Source organism: Anabrus simplex, chromosome 1, assembly GCF_040414725.1.
Source record: "Anabrus simplex isolate iqAnaSimp1 chromosome 1, ASM4041472v1, whole genome shotgun sequence".
In the NCBI taxonomy this organism is placed as follows: domain Eukaryota; kingdom Metazoa; phylum Arthropoda; class Insecta; order Orthoptera; family Tettigoniidae; genus Anabrus; species Anabrus simplex.
Genome location: NC_090265.1, coordinates 702947541 through 702964343, shown reverse-complemented (window position 1 = coordinate 702964343; position 16803 = coordinate 702947541). Strand labels below are relative to the sequence as shown.

Sequence of the window (16803 nt, the reverse complement as noted above, 5' to 3'; positions counted from 1 at the left end):
AAGTACGTCAGCGATAGGATGATGATGAGACTCCAGTTTGAAAATGGCGTGAAAGATCTATTTCAGTTATATGCCCCACAAACGGGTTGCATAGATGAACATCTAGAGGACTTCTTAGAGGAAGTGGAGAGACAGATAGAAGATAAGGAAGTACTATTGATGGGAGATCTAAATGCACAAGTTGGAATGGAAAGACAAGGAAAGGAAGATGTTGTAGGGCCCTTTGGATATGGAAATGTAAATCCAGAAGGCGAGTTGTTGGTGGATTTTTGCATGAGGAATCAAATGATCGTTGGAAACACCTGGTTTAGGAAGAAGAACAGTCAGAAGATAACAAGGTATGGCTGGGGAGACAGACGAACAAAGACCATGATTGATTATATAATCGTAGAGAAAGAACACCGGAAGAACCTTGTAGATGTAACAGCCATGCCTGAAGAAGCCTTTGGTGGAGATCATAGAGTTTGATAGGAAAATTGAAAGTTGGAAAGATTGAAAAACCCCAATTAAGAAGAGAGAAAAGAATTAAAGTATGGAAGTTGAAGGAGAAAAGCGTACAAGAAGAATTTCAAAGGGAAATAATACCCTTGGTACCCAGGACAGAGGTGGGGAATGTTGAAGAGGAATGGAAAAGATTAAGGAAGCACTAGTTGGATGTGCAGAAAAGGTGTGTGGTAGAACATCAGGAAATGTGAAAGACAAAGAAACACACTGGTGGAATGATAGGGTAAAGATTAAAGTGAAGGAAGAAAATGGCATGGAAGGCATGGAAAACATCTAAGACTGAAGAAAGTAGAAGAAAATATGTGGAGGCAAAGAATTTGGCCAAGAAAGTAGTGGAGGAAGAAAAGAGGAAAAGCTGGGCCGTATTCACACAGAAATTGAGAGATGATACGCAGGGCAGCAAGAAATTACTATATGGTATCTTAAGAAACAAAAAGAGAGATCAAGTAAACACCAGATTTGTGAAGGATGAAGGTGGCATAATTTTAACAAAGCCAAAAGAAATAAGAAATAGATGGAGAGAGTATTTTCAGAAGCTGCTGAACATAAGAACGGATGACAGTCATTCAATGGACGACCAGGAAAGACAATTAGTTGACGAAGAAATGGATAAAGAAATTACAATGAACGAAATTGAAATGGCAGTAAGAAAGATGAAGAATGGAAAAACTGCTGGAATAGATGAAATTTCAGTGGAGATGATAAAGGCAGCTGGAGCTGTAGGCCTGCAGTGGACATATCGGGTTCTCAGGAATGTCTGGGAGAATAAGGAGGTCCCTGAGGATTGGCAAAAAGGAATAATCATCCCAATTTTCAAGAAAGGTGATAAGAAAGTTTTGAAGAACTACAGGGGAATTACTCTAATATCCCATGTTGCTAAGATAATGGAAAGAATACTGGAAAGTAGAATAAGGTTGAGGGTTGAGAAGCAGATACAGGAAAATCAGTTTGGTTTCAGAAGTGGAAGATCAACAATAGAGCCCATTTTCATTATGAGACAACTAATGGAAAAGCATTGGGAGTACGGGAAGGATATGGTGATGACATTCATTGATATTGAAAAGGCATATGACAGTGTCCCTAGGACAAAAGTTTGGGACAGTCTGGTGCAAAAAGGAATTGGACAGGGATTAATAAAAATGATCATGGCATTGTATAAGGAATGTTGTAGTTGCGTGCAAACACAAGTTGGCAGGACAAGTTGGTTCAAAATAACTAGTGGGCTGAGACAGGGAAGTGTTCTATCACCAATCCTGTTTACAATAGTAATGGATGACATCATGAGAACAGCAAAAGCAGCATATGGAGGAAGAGAAATGAACATGATGTTATTTGCAGATGATATTGTGATTTGGGGAGAAGACGACAGGAAGGTTCAAGAACAGTTGAATGTGGTGAATGGGAAGATTGAAGAATGTGGATTGAAAATAAGTGTAGAAAAGAGTAAAACTCTTGTTATGACGAGAGGGGAGAAAGAAGGGAAAGGTCAGATTAGACTTGCAGACAAGCCCCTGGAAGTAGTGGAAACGTTTAAATACCTGGGGAGTGAATTAATGGAGAATGCTCGACTGGATGCTGAGATTAGTAAAAGGATTCAAGCTGGAAGTTGTTTCTATCATAGTGTAAGAAATATGTTATGGGACAAAGATGTGCCAATGGAAGCAAAGGATACTATGTACAAGATGTATTACGTACCCATAACAACTTACGGAGCAGAAACTTGGACAATGACAAAGAAGGATGAGAGTCGAATACAGGCAGCCGAAATGAAATTCTTGAGGAGTATGATACAGAAGAGTAGACGAGACAAAATAAGGAATGAGAAAATCCGGGAAGAAATTGGAGTGGAAAAAATGAATGATAGAATAGAGAAGAGCCGACTAAGATGGTTTGGGCACATAAAGCGAATGAGCGACGAAAGAATGCCAAAAAAGGTGATGGAAATGCAAATCCAAGGAAGGACAGGCCGTGGACGACCTCGATTGAGATGGAAGGATACCATCCAACGCAGCATTATAGAAAGAAACCTGGACTGGGACACAGTGTTGGAGGAGGAGTGGTGGAAAGACCGAAGAAAGTGGAGAGGAACCATATTTGCCCCTACCCGGCTACAGCTGGATAATGGGAAATGATGATGATGATGATGGTGCATACATACTTTATGCATTTATTTGTACAGTATGTCTACTTGAGTAGTCACTTGTGGATGCAAATCCAGGCTCGATCTATGTAAGCTGAGAACTAATAAAAAGCTGTAATAATGTGGTTACCAGACAGGAACTCCGAATGGAGAATATCCTCCACCTTTGGCCGAAGTTTGGGTTCAGGCTGTAAAATATCCCGAATTAGTTTGACAGCACGATTGGAGACCATGGTTCCACATGGCAGTCCGTACTGGCACCTCTTGATCCGAGAATGTAACTCCTCTGGAGTCGTAGCCTCAAATGGTGGTTTACCAAATAGCAAGATATACCTGGAACATGATATTAAAGAGCTAATACATGTCATTAACATGATCTGTCCTTACAACAACATTGCTGTAATAAAAGAAACACATGGCTTCAACTGTAGTTTTATGGCATGCACTCCTCTACACACTGTCCTTTTTAAATATGATGATGATGATGATGCTTGTTTAAGGGGGCCTAACATCTAGGTCATTGGCCCCTAATGGTACGAAATGAGACGAAATGTTATGACAATTTAAAAATCCCTAATCCTCCACTGACCAGATTCGAAAACGTGAGGATGAAGAATGAATGGTTTGATATGAAGTTAAAACAATCAGTTGATCCGACCCGCAATGCCCCACATTCCCAGAAACTAGCATAAAATAGTATTACTGACCAAAGGACTGCTTCTAAAGCACAATACTAATCAATGATACAGTCAAAACGGGTCCAAAATCCGGGTCATCGGCCCCTCATAATGGTACTTATCGCTAGGAAAATAGAACCACGGTATTTGTCATGATGCGGTACTAATCAAAAGTAGCGTAGACTCCTAGTATTCCACACATTATGGTACTACTCACAGGTAGTGAAATTCACACACTGCAGTGCTATTTACAGGCAATTATATTATATTGGAAATCATTCCGTATTGACGGTTTTCACTTTACAAAGGTAAAATTAAGTGTATCCCTCTCATTCAAAACATCATATAATTCCATCATTAGATGGAGTAATCGAATTCAAACATGTTTTTTTCACTGAAGATGGCTCAAACGAGCCAAAACATGTCTGAATTTGATTACCCCATCTAATGATGGAATTATATGATGTTTTGAATTAGGAGGATACACTTAATCTTACCTTTGTAAAGTGATTTACAGGTAACCCAAACCTATGGCGTTCCTTACATAAGTGGACTAAGCACAGGGATCCACACTATCCCATGGTGTTCGTCACATAGTGGGTACTAAGCATAGGCAAGGCAGAACCATACTGTCGCTCAACCCATGGTGTTGCTCATATAGGGGTACGAATCACAGGTATTGTAAAATGCATCATGAGCCACACACTGTCGCTACTAATCACAAACCTATTTTTGTACCTTACATAGTGGTACTACGCGCAAGTAAAAGTGGGGGTGGTAGAATAACAGCCAAGGTATCCGTTGCCTTGCCTTCTGCTTGATCTATGTACACGAAACCAACTTCTGGTGAAGAACTCGTGGTTTCAGAAACGGGATAGCCACAAGATAACGAGATACAGTTGGGACGGTCAGTATAGATCAGTGATAGACCTTATCATCACAGATAGGTTAAGTGGAGAAAAGGTGCATGATGTAAAAGTGATACCTAGTGAGAGCCTTGATAGTGACCATAGACTCCTCATTTCAGACCTAAAAGTCACCAAACCTATCATTAAAGTAGACAAGAAGAAAAAACCACGAATTAAAGACTGGAAATTGAAAGATGTGGAAGTCAAACAGCAGTTTCAAGAGGAAATCAGAGCTAAAATACCAATAACAGACACAAAGAAAGGTAATGAAGAATGGAATGATTTTAAGGAAAGTCTGGTTGGTAGTGCAGATAAAATATGTGGAAGAACAAGCAGAAGAGTGAGAGAGAAAAGAACATCTAGGTGGAATGATAAAGTGAAAGAAGCCATAATGAAAAGGAATAAAGCCAAAAAACTTCTTGATGTGGCTAAGTCTGACAGAAGAATCAACAGTGACCAAATAGACAACAATAAATTGGAAGAGATAGCAAAGGAATATAGATACAGAAAGCTGGAAGTCAAGAGAATTGTACGGGAAGAAAAAGAGAAAAGTTGGAAAGAATTTACAACTAAACTGGAAGAAGACAGTAAAGGGAATATGAAAATGTTATATGGAATAGTTAAAAGTAAAAGATCAGATAAAGAAGCAATTACAGCTCTGGAGACAGCAGATGGGAATATAGTTCGCAATATGAAAGATATCACGGATACAATGGGGCAGTATTTTGACAAGCTCCTAAGTGGCCCTAAAGAGATCTCTGTTGAGGATGTAGGACAGAAAACAATAGAGGAAGATATCCCAATTACATGGACAGAAGTAGAGCAAGCTCTCCACAGGATGAGAAGTGGTAAGTCAGCAGGAGCTGATGAAATTACAGCTGACATGATTAAAGCTGCTGGTCCACCAGGAATACAGTGGCTGTATAGAGTTCTCAGAACAATATGGAAGGATAATGAAATACCTGAAGATTGGACAAAAGGGGTGATAGTTCCTATCTTTAAGAAAGGGAGTAGAAGGAAAAGTGAAAATTACAGAGGCATTACCCTCCTATCACACGGCCTTAAAATTATGGAGAAGATCATTGAAGCCAGAGTAAGGGATATACTAGAGCCTATCTTAGAAGAGGAACAACATGGTTTTAGGACTGGAAGAAGCACAACAGATCTGATATTTGCTTTGAGGATGTTGGCAGAGAAACACTGGGAAAGAGGAAAAGACCTAATTATTGTGTTTATGGACCTTGAAAAGGCGTATGATAATGTTCCTAGATCAACTATTTGGAAAAGTCTTAGAAAACTTGGTGTACCGGAGTACCTTATTAGGAAGATCCAAATGCTATATAGTAATTGTAAAAGCTGTGTCAGAATTGGAGATGGTCACTCTGAATGGTTCAATACAACCAAAGGAGTACAACAGGGAAGTGCCTTGTCACCACTTCTATTCATAGCAGTTATGGATACCATTTTAAAGGAACTAAAAGGAAAAGGTAATAAAGATCTTCAGGCTCTGGTGTTTGCAGACGATGTGGCAATATGGGATGAAACAGAGGAGGGAGTGCAAAATAATCTGAATACATGGTGTAAGAAGTTTGATGATTATGGAATGAAATTGAACCCATCAAAAACAGTAGCATTAAAAATCAGCAGACATTATACAGAATGCAACATAAAAATACAGGACCACCAAGTTGAAGTAGTACACCAATTCAGTTATTTAGGAAGCGTAATTGCTAGTAATAACAGAGCTGAGATAGAAATAACAGAGTAACCAAAGGCTCTAACTTTTACAGCATCATTAGACACCTACTATGGGATCAGAAAGTCCCACAAAGAACAAAAATGACCCTGTACAAGTCATATTTCATTCCTATCCTTACATATTCTCTGGAAACCTGCACACTAACATCAAAGGATTATAGTAGGATTCAAGCCTGTGAAATGAAATTTCTTAGAACTGCCCTCCAAAAGACCCGACTTGATCATGTGAAAAATGATGAGATCCGATCTAACCTAGGTCTAAATGAATCGATGGAAGAAAGACTTAGGTCATCTAGACTTAAATGGTTTGGGCATGTTAAACGAATGAATAGCACAAGGTTACCATGTGCTTATTTGGAAAAGAGAATAACAGGTAGAAGACCAGCTGGAAGACCAAGAAGAAGATGGATGGACCAACTGAGGGAAGACGTGGAGAGAAGAGGATGGAATTGGGAATCTGTCTTGGACAACGAAATGTTTTTGAATAGGCAACTTTGGAAGACGCTCGTTTTCAAACACCCTACCCGGCTCGCTGGAAGGGCAAACCGATGATGATGATGATCCGTTGCCTGTCGTAAGAGGCGACTAAATAATAATAAAGATAATAAAATTTTCGTAACAATAAATACTACATAGTCAATCTGAAAATACAAATATAGGTAACCTTAAAAATCAAAATTGTGTTACGATAAATTATGATGAAACATACTGTACCACATTCACATCAGGTGCACAGTAACTAGATTAATGTATTTAAATAAATCTTACACACTGGAAAATTATGGATTGGTATACATACTCTTCACACTTGCCCTGGTATTCAACTCCTGCTGCAAAACCAAAGCCTCCAATTTTGACTTGTAATTCGTCATTAAGGAAGAGATTTTCAAGTATCAGATTTCTGTGAATGATATTCTTCTTGTGCAAATAATCTACACCCAGCAAAATTTGTGTCAGATAATACCTGACTTCAGGTTCTGATAAGGCTTGTCGGCGTTTATGTAATTCCAGTAGAGACTGAAACAAAATGATAAACAATAAGTGCAAAACTAAACTCATTTATATGCCATTTAATTCTGGGAATGAAACTACTTACTCTCCTTCGGCAAAGTTCTAAAATTATGTAAATGTTGTGGACATCATCGAAAAAACTGTTTAATCCCACCACATGCTTATGATTAAGACTGCGATGGATTGAAATTCCTTGGACAATTGTGTCTTTTTGGTTTCCGCTAATTATTTTCTTTGAAATAATCTTGCAGGCGTAAATATTGCCCGTTTCAACTTCAGTAACTTCGTAATATTTCGCAAAATCTCCCTGTAAATAATAAAGGAAAAGAAACATTATGTCAAATATCTTACCTACACCATAATTCCAACGTTAACACTTATTTCGAACATTATATCAACAATTACACTCAGATAAGCTATTTTCTGTTTCTTAAATAACAAAATATCCACACAAGAAATAAAAACATTTACCTTCCCAAGAAACCTTCCTTTTTTGTACAGAGGTCCCGTTCCAGAATCATGTATGATAACTGGGATAAAGTGCTTATCGTCTTCTTCATGTGAGGAATCTTCTTTGGAAGCCATCGTCGAAATATATTGGCCGAAGGATAGATGGGCTTGTTGCTTGCTTGCTGATGCTTATGGGCTGTGTCAACGACATTTCACCCAAGGATAGATAGGTAATAATATTTTAACACATAAAAGAAATCCAACCTCACCAGAAACTTAAACCGTTTACCACTCCCTCCGCGTTTGAAAAATAGGGCCGTGATTGGAAGTTAGAATCTGTAAAAACATCCAATTAGAGCCCTGCCAATGAATTCCTGCGCACGCGGTCTACAAGACTATCACAAAGAGAATAATAAGTCGTATCGAGCTTAGCCTACAAGGAACACAAAGCCTGCCCAATAGCCACTCATAGCTGTCCGCCGTGTGGATGCTATATTTGCCGCTAGAGGCGCTGCAATTCAACCTCACATGAACACGTCGGTTGGCGGTATTTCTACACACTGTATGCTTACTGGTGACGAAAGTTGAATGTTAATACCGATAGAAATAATGAAACTCAATGATGATTTTGTTTTGTCCGAATCCTTGGCTGAATGGTCAGCGTTGAGGCCTTCGATTCAGAAGGTCCCAGATTCGATTGCCGGCCGGATGGGTGATTATAATCACGTCTAATTAATTCTTCTGGCTCGGGGACTGGTGTTTGTGTTTGTTGATATAGTGATTACTGGATCTCGGATTTTTAGGTGCTAAAATGTTATTTTAACTGCCTAAAACAGACTCTCAAATAGGCTCTAAAGTATTTTTAGGCAGCTGCAGTTTTACGTATCTTAATATGCATTATTTAAAACACCGTGTTGATTTTGTTAAATTGATAATAATTCGTTATGGGGAAATATAAAACAAGTTTCACTCACCTCTTGCTGCAAACGTCGCAGAATATAATTTTACCATCCGATGTGAAACGGGGAAACTCTTGTAAATTGAGGATGAATTGGAACCTGACACCTTCTGCTTAATTCACACACTGGCCAAATGGGAAAAGGATATGGTTAAAAACGTCAATCATATTACGCTGGTGTACTGCTGCGTTCCGTTTTGTAAACAAGGCTCTAGAAATAAAGTTCCTTTTGTAAACAAGGCTCTAGAAATAAAGTTCCTGGAACTAGTTTCCATGTATTCCCTTGCTAAGAGCCAACTAGGGAATTATGAATTAAAGCAATAAACAGACCAGGTATGGTACAGTAAATACGCAGACCATGAGACGGCAAAAATTAGGTTACTTATTATTATTGCTCCTATTCTGATGATAATAATTTCCTTATTCTGTTGTGTAGGTGGTACCAAGAATAAGTTATGGAACCTTAGTGACCGCTCCGTCGAGCGCTGCAATGGCATATATTGGAGGGTATTTGGTAAGAGTTGTCGAAGACCACATGCCATGTCAAGAGTGTGTTGATAAAATTAGTAGTATCCAGAGTCCATCTCCACTAACGTCATTAATAAAAATCAAAGACAGAGGTGGCCTCAGGTATCCAAAGCGAAGTTTTATTTCACTGCTGATGAAACTGGGGCAAGTAAGGGACGAAATGTTATCGGTAACGCTGGGCAGTCCAAAAACAGCACAAATATTAACCGAAATACAGTTGCCACGTGTTGCTAAAAATCCTATTCTACAGTGTGGGAAAAGTGATCATCCTGAGAAACAAAGCAGAATAATACTGCAGAAGTTTCTGCACTTCTCTGTCACTAACTACGCTAATGGCATGGCAGATGAGTATTGCTGAGAATACTTCTCGATAAGAAAAATAATTTATGAGAAGAAAATATCAAGGAAAATAGTTAAAGTCGTTCCTTTTCACTGAAAATCTATGGTGCGGTAGTAAAAATATCTAGTAAAGACCTTACATCCTTTAAATGCCAGACATATATTTCGACAGTTATATGTGTTATCTGAAATGAAAATCCACAGCTGAATTGAACTCCTAGGGTTAAAAGGTGAACATTAATTATTTTCTACTTCATTCTGCTCAGTAATGTATATAATATACAGGAAGTATAGTATAGAGGTCAATTTGTGCTGGTTTTAACTTGTTTTAACTCCCGTTACCAATGCTACTGAGTGCTGATGTGAGGTGGTATACTAGCGCTGCAGCGGTCAAGACGCGCACTGCCAGGCGGACACTGTTTCTGAAGAGAACACTGCGAGTGAGCAGGCTTTGTATTCCTTGTAGCAAGACCAACTACAATATATCAGACCTTAATGCAACTATCGATATTAGCTAAAATGGCGGCCCGATCGGTTTGTTCAAATGTACTCATGAGCATGTGCGGAGCATCAGTTTAGTTCTTTCTGTTGGTTTGGTTTGATTAAGAAACGTTAGTGCAGTGATATTTTTATTGAAATTTGGTTTAAAAACTATTTTGATATATTAGGACGTGTCGATCGTATTGCATGCCTGTATGTAATTTATATTACAGCAGATGCTCTTACATTCAGATCAAGTGACGATTTCGCAGTTACAAGTAGTTTATTAGGGTGCATTAAACATTCGGGGATAAATTAGTCAATAGAGAGGATGTGTTCCGTGTACTTAATGAGCTGTGGGGTTGTTTTTCGGATAAGGGCAAAACTCTGTGTTGGTGTCAATCATAGTAAATCCTTTTGAGGATTTTTAAAGTGAGCCTATAAAAAGTGATAAAGCTATTTATTTTATCTGTGAATGAAGATTACATTCTCTTTGATGAATAGGAGGACAAGGTATCAAGTGATATACTGTCACTTACAGTACGTATTTACGTTGCCAACGATTTGGGTGTTAAAGTGCTTTATACGAAAATGCATACGCTACCAGAGTATTTCAAATTGATGCTCCTAGTGATTATCTGAAGAGAAACATATGTAGCAGTTTGGTGGATCATTATCAGAATCATTGTTATAAGAGAATTGAAATTCGTGACAAGGTTTCGCTTCTAACAAATTTCATGAACGAGGTAGGCTATTATATTTAAAAGCGTATGGTAATAGCAATGTCATTCAAATTAATGTATTTCTAAAACAAGTACTGATTTATAGGAAGAAGAATTACGGTCTGGAATAATTTGCCAAGGGTGCCCCCTACTAATCTACACCAATTAGATAAATTTCCAACTTTTTTGAAATCACTTAAGAAAAGACTACCGTAGGTAGAGAATTGATACGTAATTGCCACTTGGACGACAGCCCTAATTCGGTTCATTGGTGGTCGATTAATTAATTAATTAATTAATTAATTAATTAATTGACTGACCTGAAACACATGAAATATTCCCCCAGGACTGTTATTTTAGAATGCAGTCCTATATTACCTATTTCCTTTACCAAGCTATTTCACAGAAAATATTTATATTTTGAATTATCCACATACTTACTGCTTATCTTAAATTAGGGTATTTCTAGATATAATTGGTCTATTACCCAAAGTTAAGTGTTCTGTTCGTTATTATTGACAGCTTAGCAACTCAATACGGTAATTAAAAGGTTATGTTTATGTATCACAGGCGTGTTTACATGGAACCGATGCGTCGGCCATGTTGTTTTTGTATTAAGGTCTGATATTATTGTAGACGGTCTTGCTTGTAGGCTAAGTATCGAGATACGGATTGCGCCATCAGACGGCCCATTTAGTCGCCTAGAATACTGTCTGAGGCATTTTGTCGTATCTCGAATATTTACACCATAGAAAGGGGTGAACGTTTCGATCCATATCAAATTTTGTCCGCTTAACACCAGTTGAAAAATAATTTCGCCAACTTAGCAGACAGCTAGAGTCTTGAAACTTTGCAGGCGGGTCGACGAGGAAACGGTCTATAGTTTTGGTTATTTAAGGTTTTACCGTATCTCAAAGGGCTTCTCCATAAATTGGTTAAGTATCATAAATTAGGCTGAAATTTCAATAGTGTTTCCGCATATACCCTCCATTTTCCCATACTTGCATGGAAGCTAGAATAATGAACGTCGGTCTACATATGGCCAATGCCGTTGCCAAAGAGCGTGTTGAATTTCGTTCATCTATCTATCATATGAGTGTGTGAATCAGTAAAATAATTTATGGAAATTTAACAAAAGTTTGCGAAACCGGGAAAATGAAGCTCAATCTAAGGTAGAAGGGGTCGAGATACGACAAAAAGTCATAGGGCCAAAGTTGTAGATCACTTAATTTTAGGAGAAGAAAGTGCAATCCGTTCATTGATAGCAATTAACGTTCGGTCACAAAATAGCTCGAAACGAAAGTCTGCACCGTCATTCAATTTGGCTTCATATTTGGACTATCATTCAGCCAACTTGATCATCGATGAATTATCGCAATACGGATGTTATTTCCCATATCCGGAATATTTAGCAAGTAAAAAAAAAACAACGTCCTTCATTCTCGAAAATTAATATATTCCTGATGTATATAACAAAAAGTGTATTAAATTTTAGGAACCTGCAGTAGAATGAGAAAGAAGTATTGTCAAGTCTTTCTAGAAACTGAGGCGGGAATTTTGTTTAATGTTCTCATCATCCTCTGAAAAACTGAAGAAAGTATGGGAATTCGTAACTGATTTGTTCGTAACCGGTCCTGACATGATCTCTCGAATTAATGAAGAATTTCGGAGGTTAACCAGTAGCATACCGTTGGCTTGGTGAAGAAACTCACTAAGTCAAAATTTGGCTGTTTTGACTTAATGACATTGTTGTCAAAGTGAAGGTCAATTCCACAGACTGGAATAACTCATTAAGTGATTGCGTTGAATATTGACTGGGAAAAAATTATTAAATAAGGAGCCCAAAAAACAGTTCCAGAAGAAGAAGATGTGATTGCGTTGCATGGACACCAGTGAATCCCATTTTTATGAATCTCATCAAGTCAATAGAAACTTGTAATGTGAGAAGAAGAACTCACTAAGTCAGGGAATGACTTAGTGATTTTTTGTAGCTAGTCTTCAGTCTGACTTAAAAGCCCCATTCACAATGCAAACGTAACGTAACGTAAACTTAAAATTAACGTTAACTTAGAAGTTAGCAGAAATCTTATCTAACGGGTCCATTCGCAATGCGCCGACGTAAACTTAACTGCTAGTCCGTAAAATTAAGGGATTGCAAACTCCAAGCTCTTGCGGTTAATTTTACGTTAACTTTAAGAACCAGCCAATCAGAGCAGAGGTAAACACTGTGCGTTGTGCACGATATAATGACTTCTTTCGACGAAACACTTGTAATTCTCTTTCAAAATAATCTTTGTGTATAGGCTATGTATGATAGAAGGAAAAAGAATTACAAATACGCTGTACCTAAAAATAATTGGTGGAAATTAATATCCTGTAGTAATGAAATCTGACAATAAATGGCGGGAGACAAGCTCGCAGCGGTGGCAAACGGACGAGAGAGAATCCCTGTCATAAATAAAACAGTGTCCCTGTATATTTCTTAACATTATGACGGACTACTATTTTACGAAAACGATATCATCCACACAAATAGATCCAAACATCTCATCGGGGTGTGGTAGATAGGGTCATAGATGTAGGTAAAGGAGACCTTACATTTCTTTTTATTACAAAAGTGGAAGCAAATCGTAAGAAAGGCAAACAGTTCAGGTTTCATCCGCATGTCCAAAACGAACTGATGAGGGTCATTTCTTACAGTAGATTACCGAAATCGCCCTGAGATAACCTTCTTTGATTCAAGGGATGAACCCATTTTCTGCACCATTGTTTACATTGCCTTTTTCAGGTACCGTAGGCCTACACAGCTCCCAGGAGCAAAGCAATAGATGTTTGAAGTAATATGAATTCCGCTACCACGTTCTTTGATTCCATCGAAGTATTGAAATATAAAACTGCGAGATAGCCCAAAACCTGACTTCCGTACTAAATAACATGGTAGTGTTTTGATTGGCTGCTGTGTACTCTTTACGTTAATGTTACGTTCCTCCATTGTGAATACCACAAATTTTACGTTAATTTTACGGTTACGTTTGCATTGTGAATGGGGCCTAAGCAGCATCACGCAACATCGCCGTATCAACAAGAAACCAGCTAACCCAAGTAAGATCTCTACTTACATTCAATTTCTTAAGCAACGGATATACATTTGAAGGAATATACGTAATTATGTACATTACGAACAGAATCACTTGAAGTGTTACGAAACATCATTGTAAATTTCAAAGTTCGTCGCAAAAACAGTGAATATTACAAGAGTGTAAAGCCTCTGTTGACAGGATCAGTACTATACGAAACCAACGCTTAAGATTTAATTGTCGTAAAAACATAATACGGAAACCCGGACTGTTTACGAATGCAGTGTAACTTCAGGTTGCAGTGAAATACCAATTACAGTACAGATATAGGTTAAAGACAGGAGGAATACGGTTATGTCCATGTACGTAGTGTGTGTTATTTTCGTTAACGGTATTCATGCATAATTCAGTTCAGGGAAACATGGAGAATACGAATATTAACGCACCTACTGCTCAGTTTACAGTTTCAAATGCAAACATTTTACAAACTGAAAGACGCATTCGAACAGCAACCAGATCGTCGGAAACTAGACTTGTTCAAAGACTACGAACAGCGATCGAAGATGGATATGACATCGAAATGGAAATATTAACGCAAAGATTACACGAACTACTACTAGATTTGAGCGAAATTCAGAAACGGATACAGGCGTTGCAGGAAGACGATGCGAACGAACGGGATGCAGAAGAGTGTGAAAGACCGAAAACTAATTGCAATAGCAAACAAGAAGATCAAAGAAATTAGGTTTCCCCAACAGCAATCAAACGCAAAGAATAACACAACTATTCTTCAGTCTGCAATCGTGAGACCACGCTTACCTAAGCTTGAAATTAAACCTTTCATGGGTACCTTTTCAGACTGGCCAAGATTTTATCAGCAATTTGAATCAGCAATTCATAATAATTCGGCAATTACGCCAGTTGACAAACATCTGTATCTATGGAACTTGGTAGAAGGAGAAGCCAGACATCTCATCAGTGGGCTGAAAATGTCAGAGGAAAATTACAAGATCGCACTTCAGAAGCTGAAGGAACGCTTCGACAACATTAAATTACAGCAACAGGAACATATCGATTTCTTCCGTACCTTGAGAAAAAAATTCAGATCCAACTACTACCGAGTTGAGAAGCATATATAACAGTTGCCAGATGAATATTGCAGCTCTTAAAGGACTTGGGTTTGATGCCTGCATGCTTGGTTCCTTTTTATCTGCAGATATTTTACGTGCCTTTCCAGATGAAACAAAATTCGCCTGGTACACTACGCAAGGCGATGATGGTAACTTGGATGCCCTGATGAATTTCCTGGACAAATGGATACTCAGCAAAGAAAAATCGGAAAAGTTGAACGAGTTCAGTGACAGTTTAGGAGAACAGTTTTCTACAACAATGAATCTACGCACCAGTCAATACAAGAAAGAAATAAAAAAGAGTAAGCATACTGAACAGCAAAATAATCCACCTAAACTAACGTACAGCGTTCAAATAAAAACAAACCCAATCACTTGCGCCTTTTGCGATAGAAGAGGCCACTGGAGTAACGAATGCCATAAAATAATCTCAGTTGCAGCCAGATCAGAAAAATTAAAGAAAGATGGACGATGCTTCATCTGTTTAGGCAAAAACCACAAAATGAAAGACTGTAGAAAGAAAGATCAGAAATGTCGAGTCTGTAAAAACACAGGACATCATAAATCCATTTGCAAGTCACCCTTGAATACAATAACGGCAGTAACCACAGGGGAGTCACCTACGAAAGAAACAACTGTTACAGCCGTCCATACTACAGAGACAAGGAATACACAATTGCATGAGATGTTTTTGAACACAGCATTAGTGTGGATTTCTGATCGCAACGGCAATCAGCATATGACAAAAATACTACTTGATGCCGGAAGTGAACGCAGTTATATCGTCAGAGATCTAACAGATAAACTAAACTTGGAAAACATTGGAAAAGAGTCCTTAACTATTTCAACGCTTGAACATCACGGTAAAGCAACAATACGCAACCGAGTACAATTTCAACTTACAGGAGCCACAGTCTAGCTCGAGCGGTCGAGGAGAGAGGTTGCGTAGTGAAGTGCGTGCTGTAAACATGGTCGGCATTGAACAGTACCGGGCCGCTATTGGGAAATGGCAGGCAAGGCAGAAGAAGGAGACCAGGAGTGGATTGGTGATAAGTACGGACGGATTGAAAATGAGTGAAGCGGTGCTGGTGGTGACAGTGATAGCGGTGCTACTGGTTATTGGGGGGGTGGAAGTAAACCCAGGCCCAAATACCAGTGGAAAATATAGTACGGAGGATTTGGCCGCACTCAGGGTGGTTGTAAGTGAAGTTATGCAGGAAAAGTGTCAATGGGATAAGGTGCAGGAAATAAAGGACATGATGGAGGAGCAGAGAAAGGAGATAGGGAACATGAAGAAATGGCTTGAAACGAAGACAGAGGAATCGAGCAGGAGAGTGGTCAATAATGAGAAAGAAATCGAGTTATTGAGAGGGGAAGTGAAACATCTGAAAGAGGAGGTGATGAAGATGAAGAAAGAAGCGGAGGGGTACAGGCAGGAGAGATTGAAAAAAGCAATATTTATATATGGAGTTGAGGAAGGGGCGAGAGAGAGCAAGATTGAGCTGATATCTAAGGTGGTGGAAGTTATACGTGATGTAATGAAGATAAGCTTTAGTGAGATAGACATAGATGATGTAGAGAGAGTTGGTAAAATCAAAGGTCGGAGGCCAATTAGGGTTAAATTGTTCTCAACCTTAATGGCAGAAATTGTGTTAGATAACAGCAAGAATTTACAAGGACTGAAAATAGGGGTGAAAGGAGACATGGGAAGAGAAGGAAGTGAAAATATGAAGATCTTGAATAGGCACCTATGGAGAGCGAGGAACCAGGGGCTAAAGGCCCGAATAAGAGGTCTGAGGTTGGAGGTGACAAACGGGCGATGGGTTAGAGTACATTCAGTGACGAAGCTAAAGGAAATGGACGAAAAAGAGAGGGTTGAGGGCGGTGAGAGGACAAGGCAAGATGGGAAGAAGAAAGAAGAAAAGAAGAGGAGGAGGGACGTGGCAGGAGAGCAGAGCATCTCAGAAGAGAATGGGCAGTGCAGCCGGGAGACAGTTGAGAGAGTTTGGGTTAAGATTAATAAAATTATTAAGGGTGGAAGGAATATAGAGAGAACGAGTATTGAGGAAGTGCAATGGGTCAGGCACTTTGATGAATTACTAGGAAAAAAAGGGGATGATA

The 16803-nt window shown here is 38.7% G+C and overlaps 2 protein-coding genes across 3 annotated transcripts in view; one reads left to right on the top strand and one right to left on the bottom strand.

The window, feature by feature from the left end:
- Positions 1–7778, bottom strand: part of LOC137496964 (serine/threonine-protein kinase PLK1-like) — a 63044-nt gene extending 55266 nt beyond the window's left edge. Inside the window, exons 1-4 of one of the 2 annotated variants that reach the window (XM_068225158.1) lie at positions 7470–7778; positions 7084–7305; positions 6787–7004; positions 2775–2998 (exon numbers count right to left, since the gene is read on the bottom strand). In XM_068225158.1, coding sequence (XP_068081259.1) covers positions 2775–2998; positions 6787–7004; positions 7084–7305; positions 7470–7583 — 778 coding nt within the window. In that variant the 5' untranslated portion in view covers positions 7584–7778. The remainder of the gene's footprint in view (positions 1–2774; positions 2999–6786; positions 7005–7083; positions 7306–7469) is intronic. The other variant, XM_068225159.1, reaches the window with a different exon arrangement.
- Positions 1–16803, top strand: part of LOC136857363 (serine/threonine-protein kinase PLK1-like) — a 692893-nt gene that overhangs the window by 533261 nt on the left and 142829 nt on the right. The window lies entirely within an intron of this gene.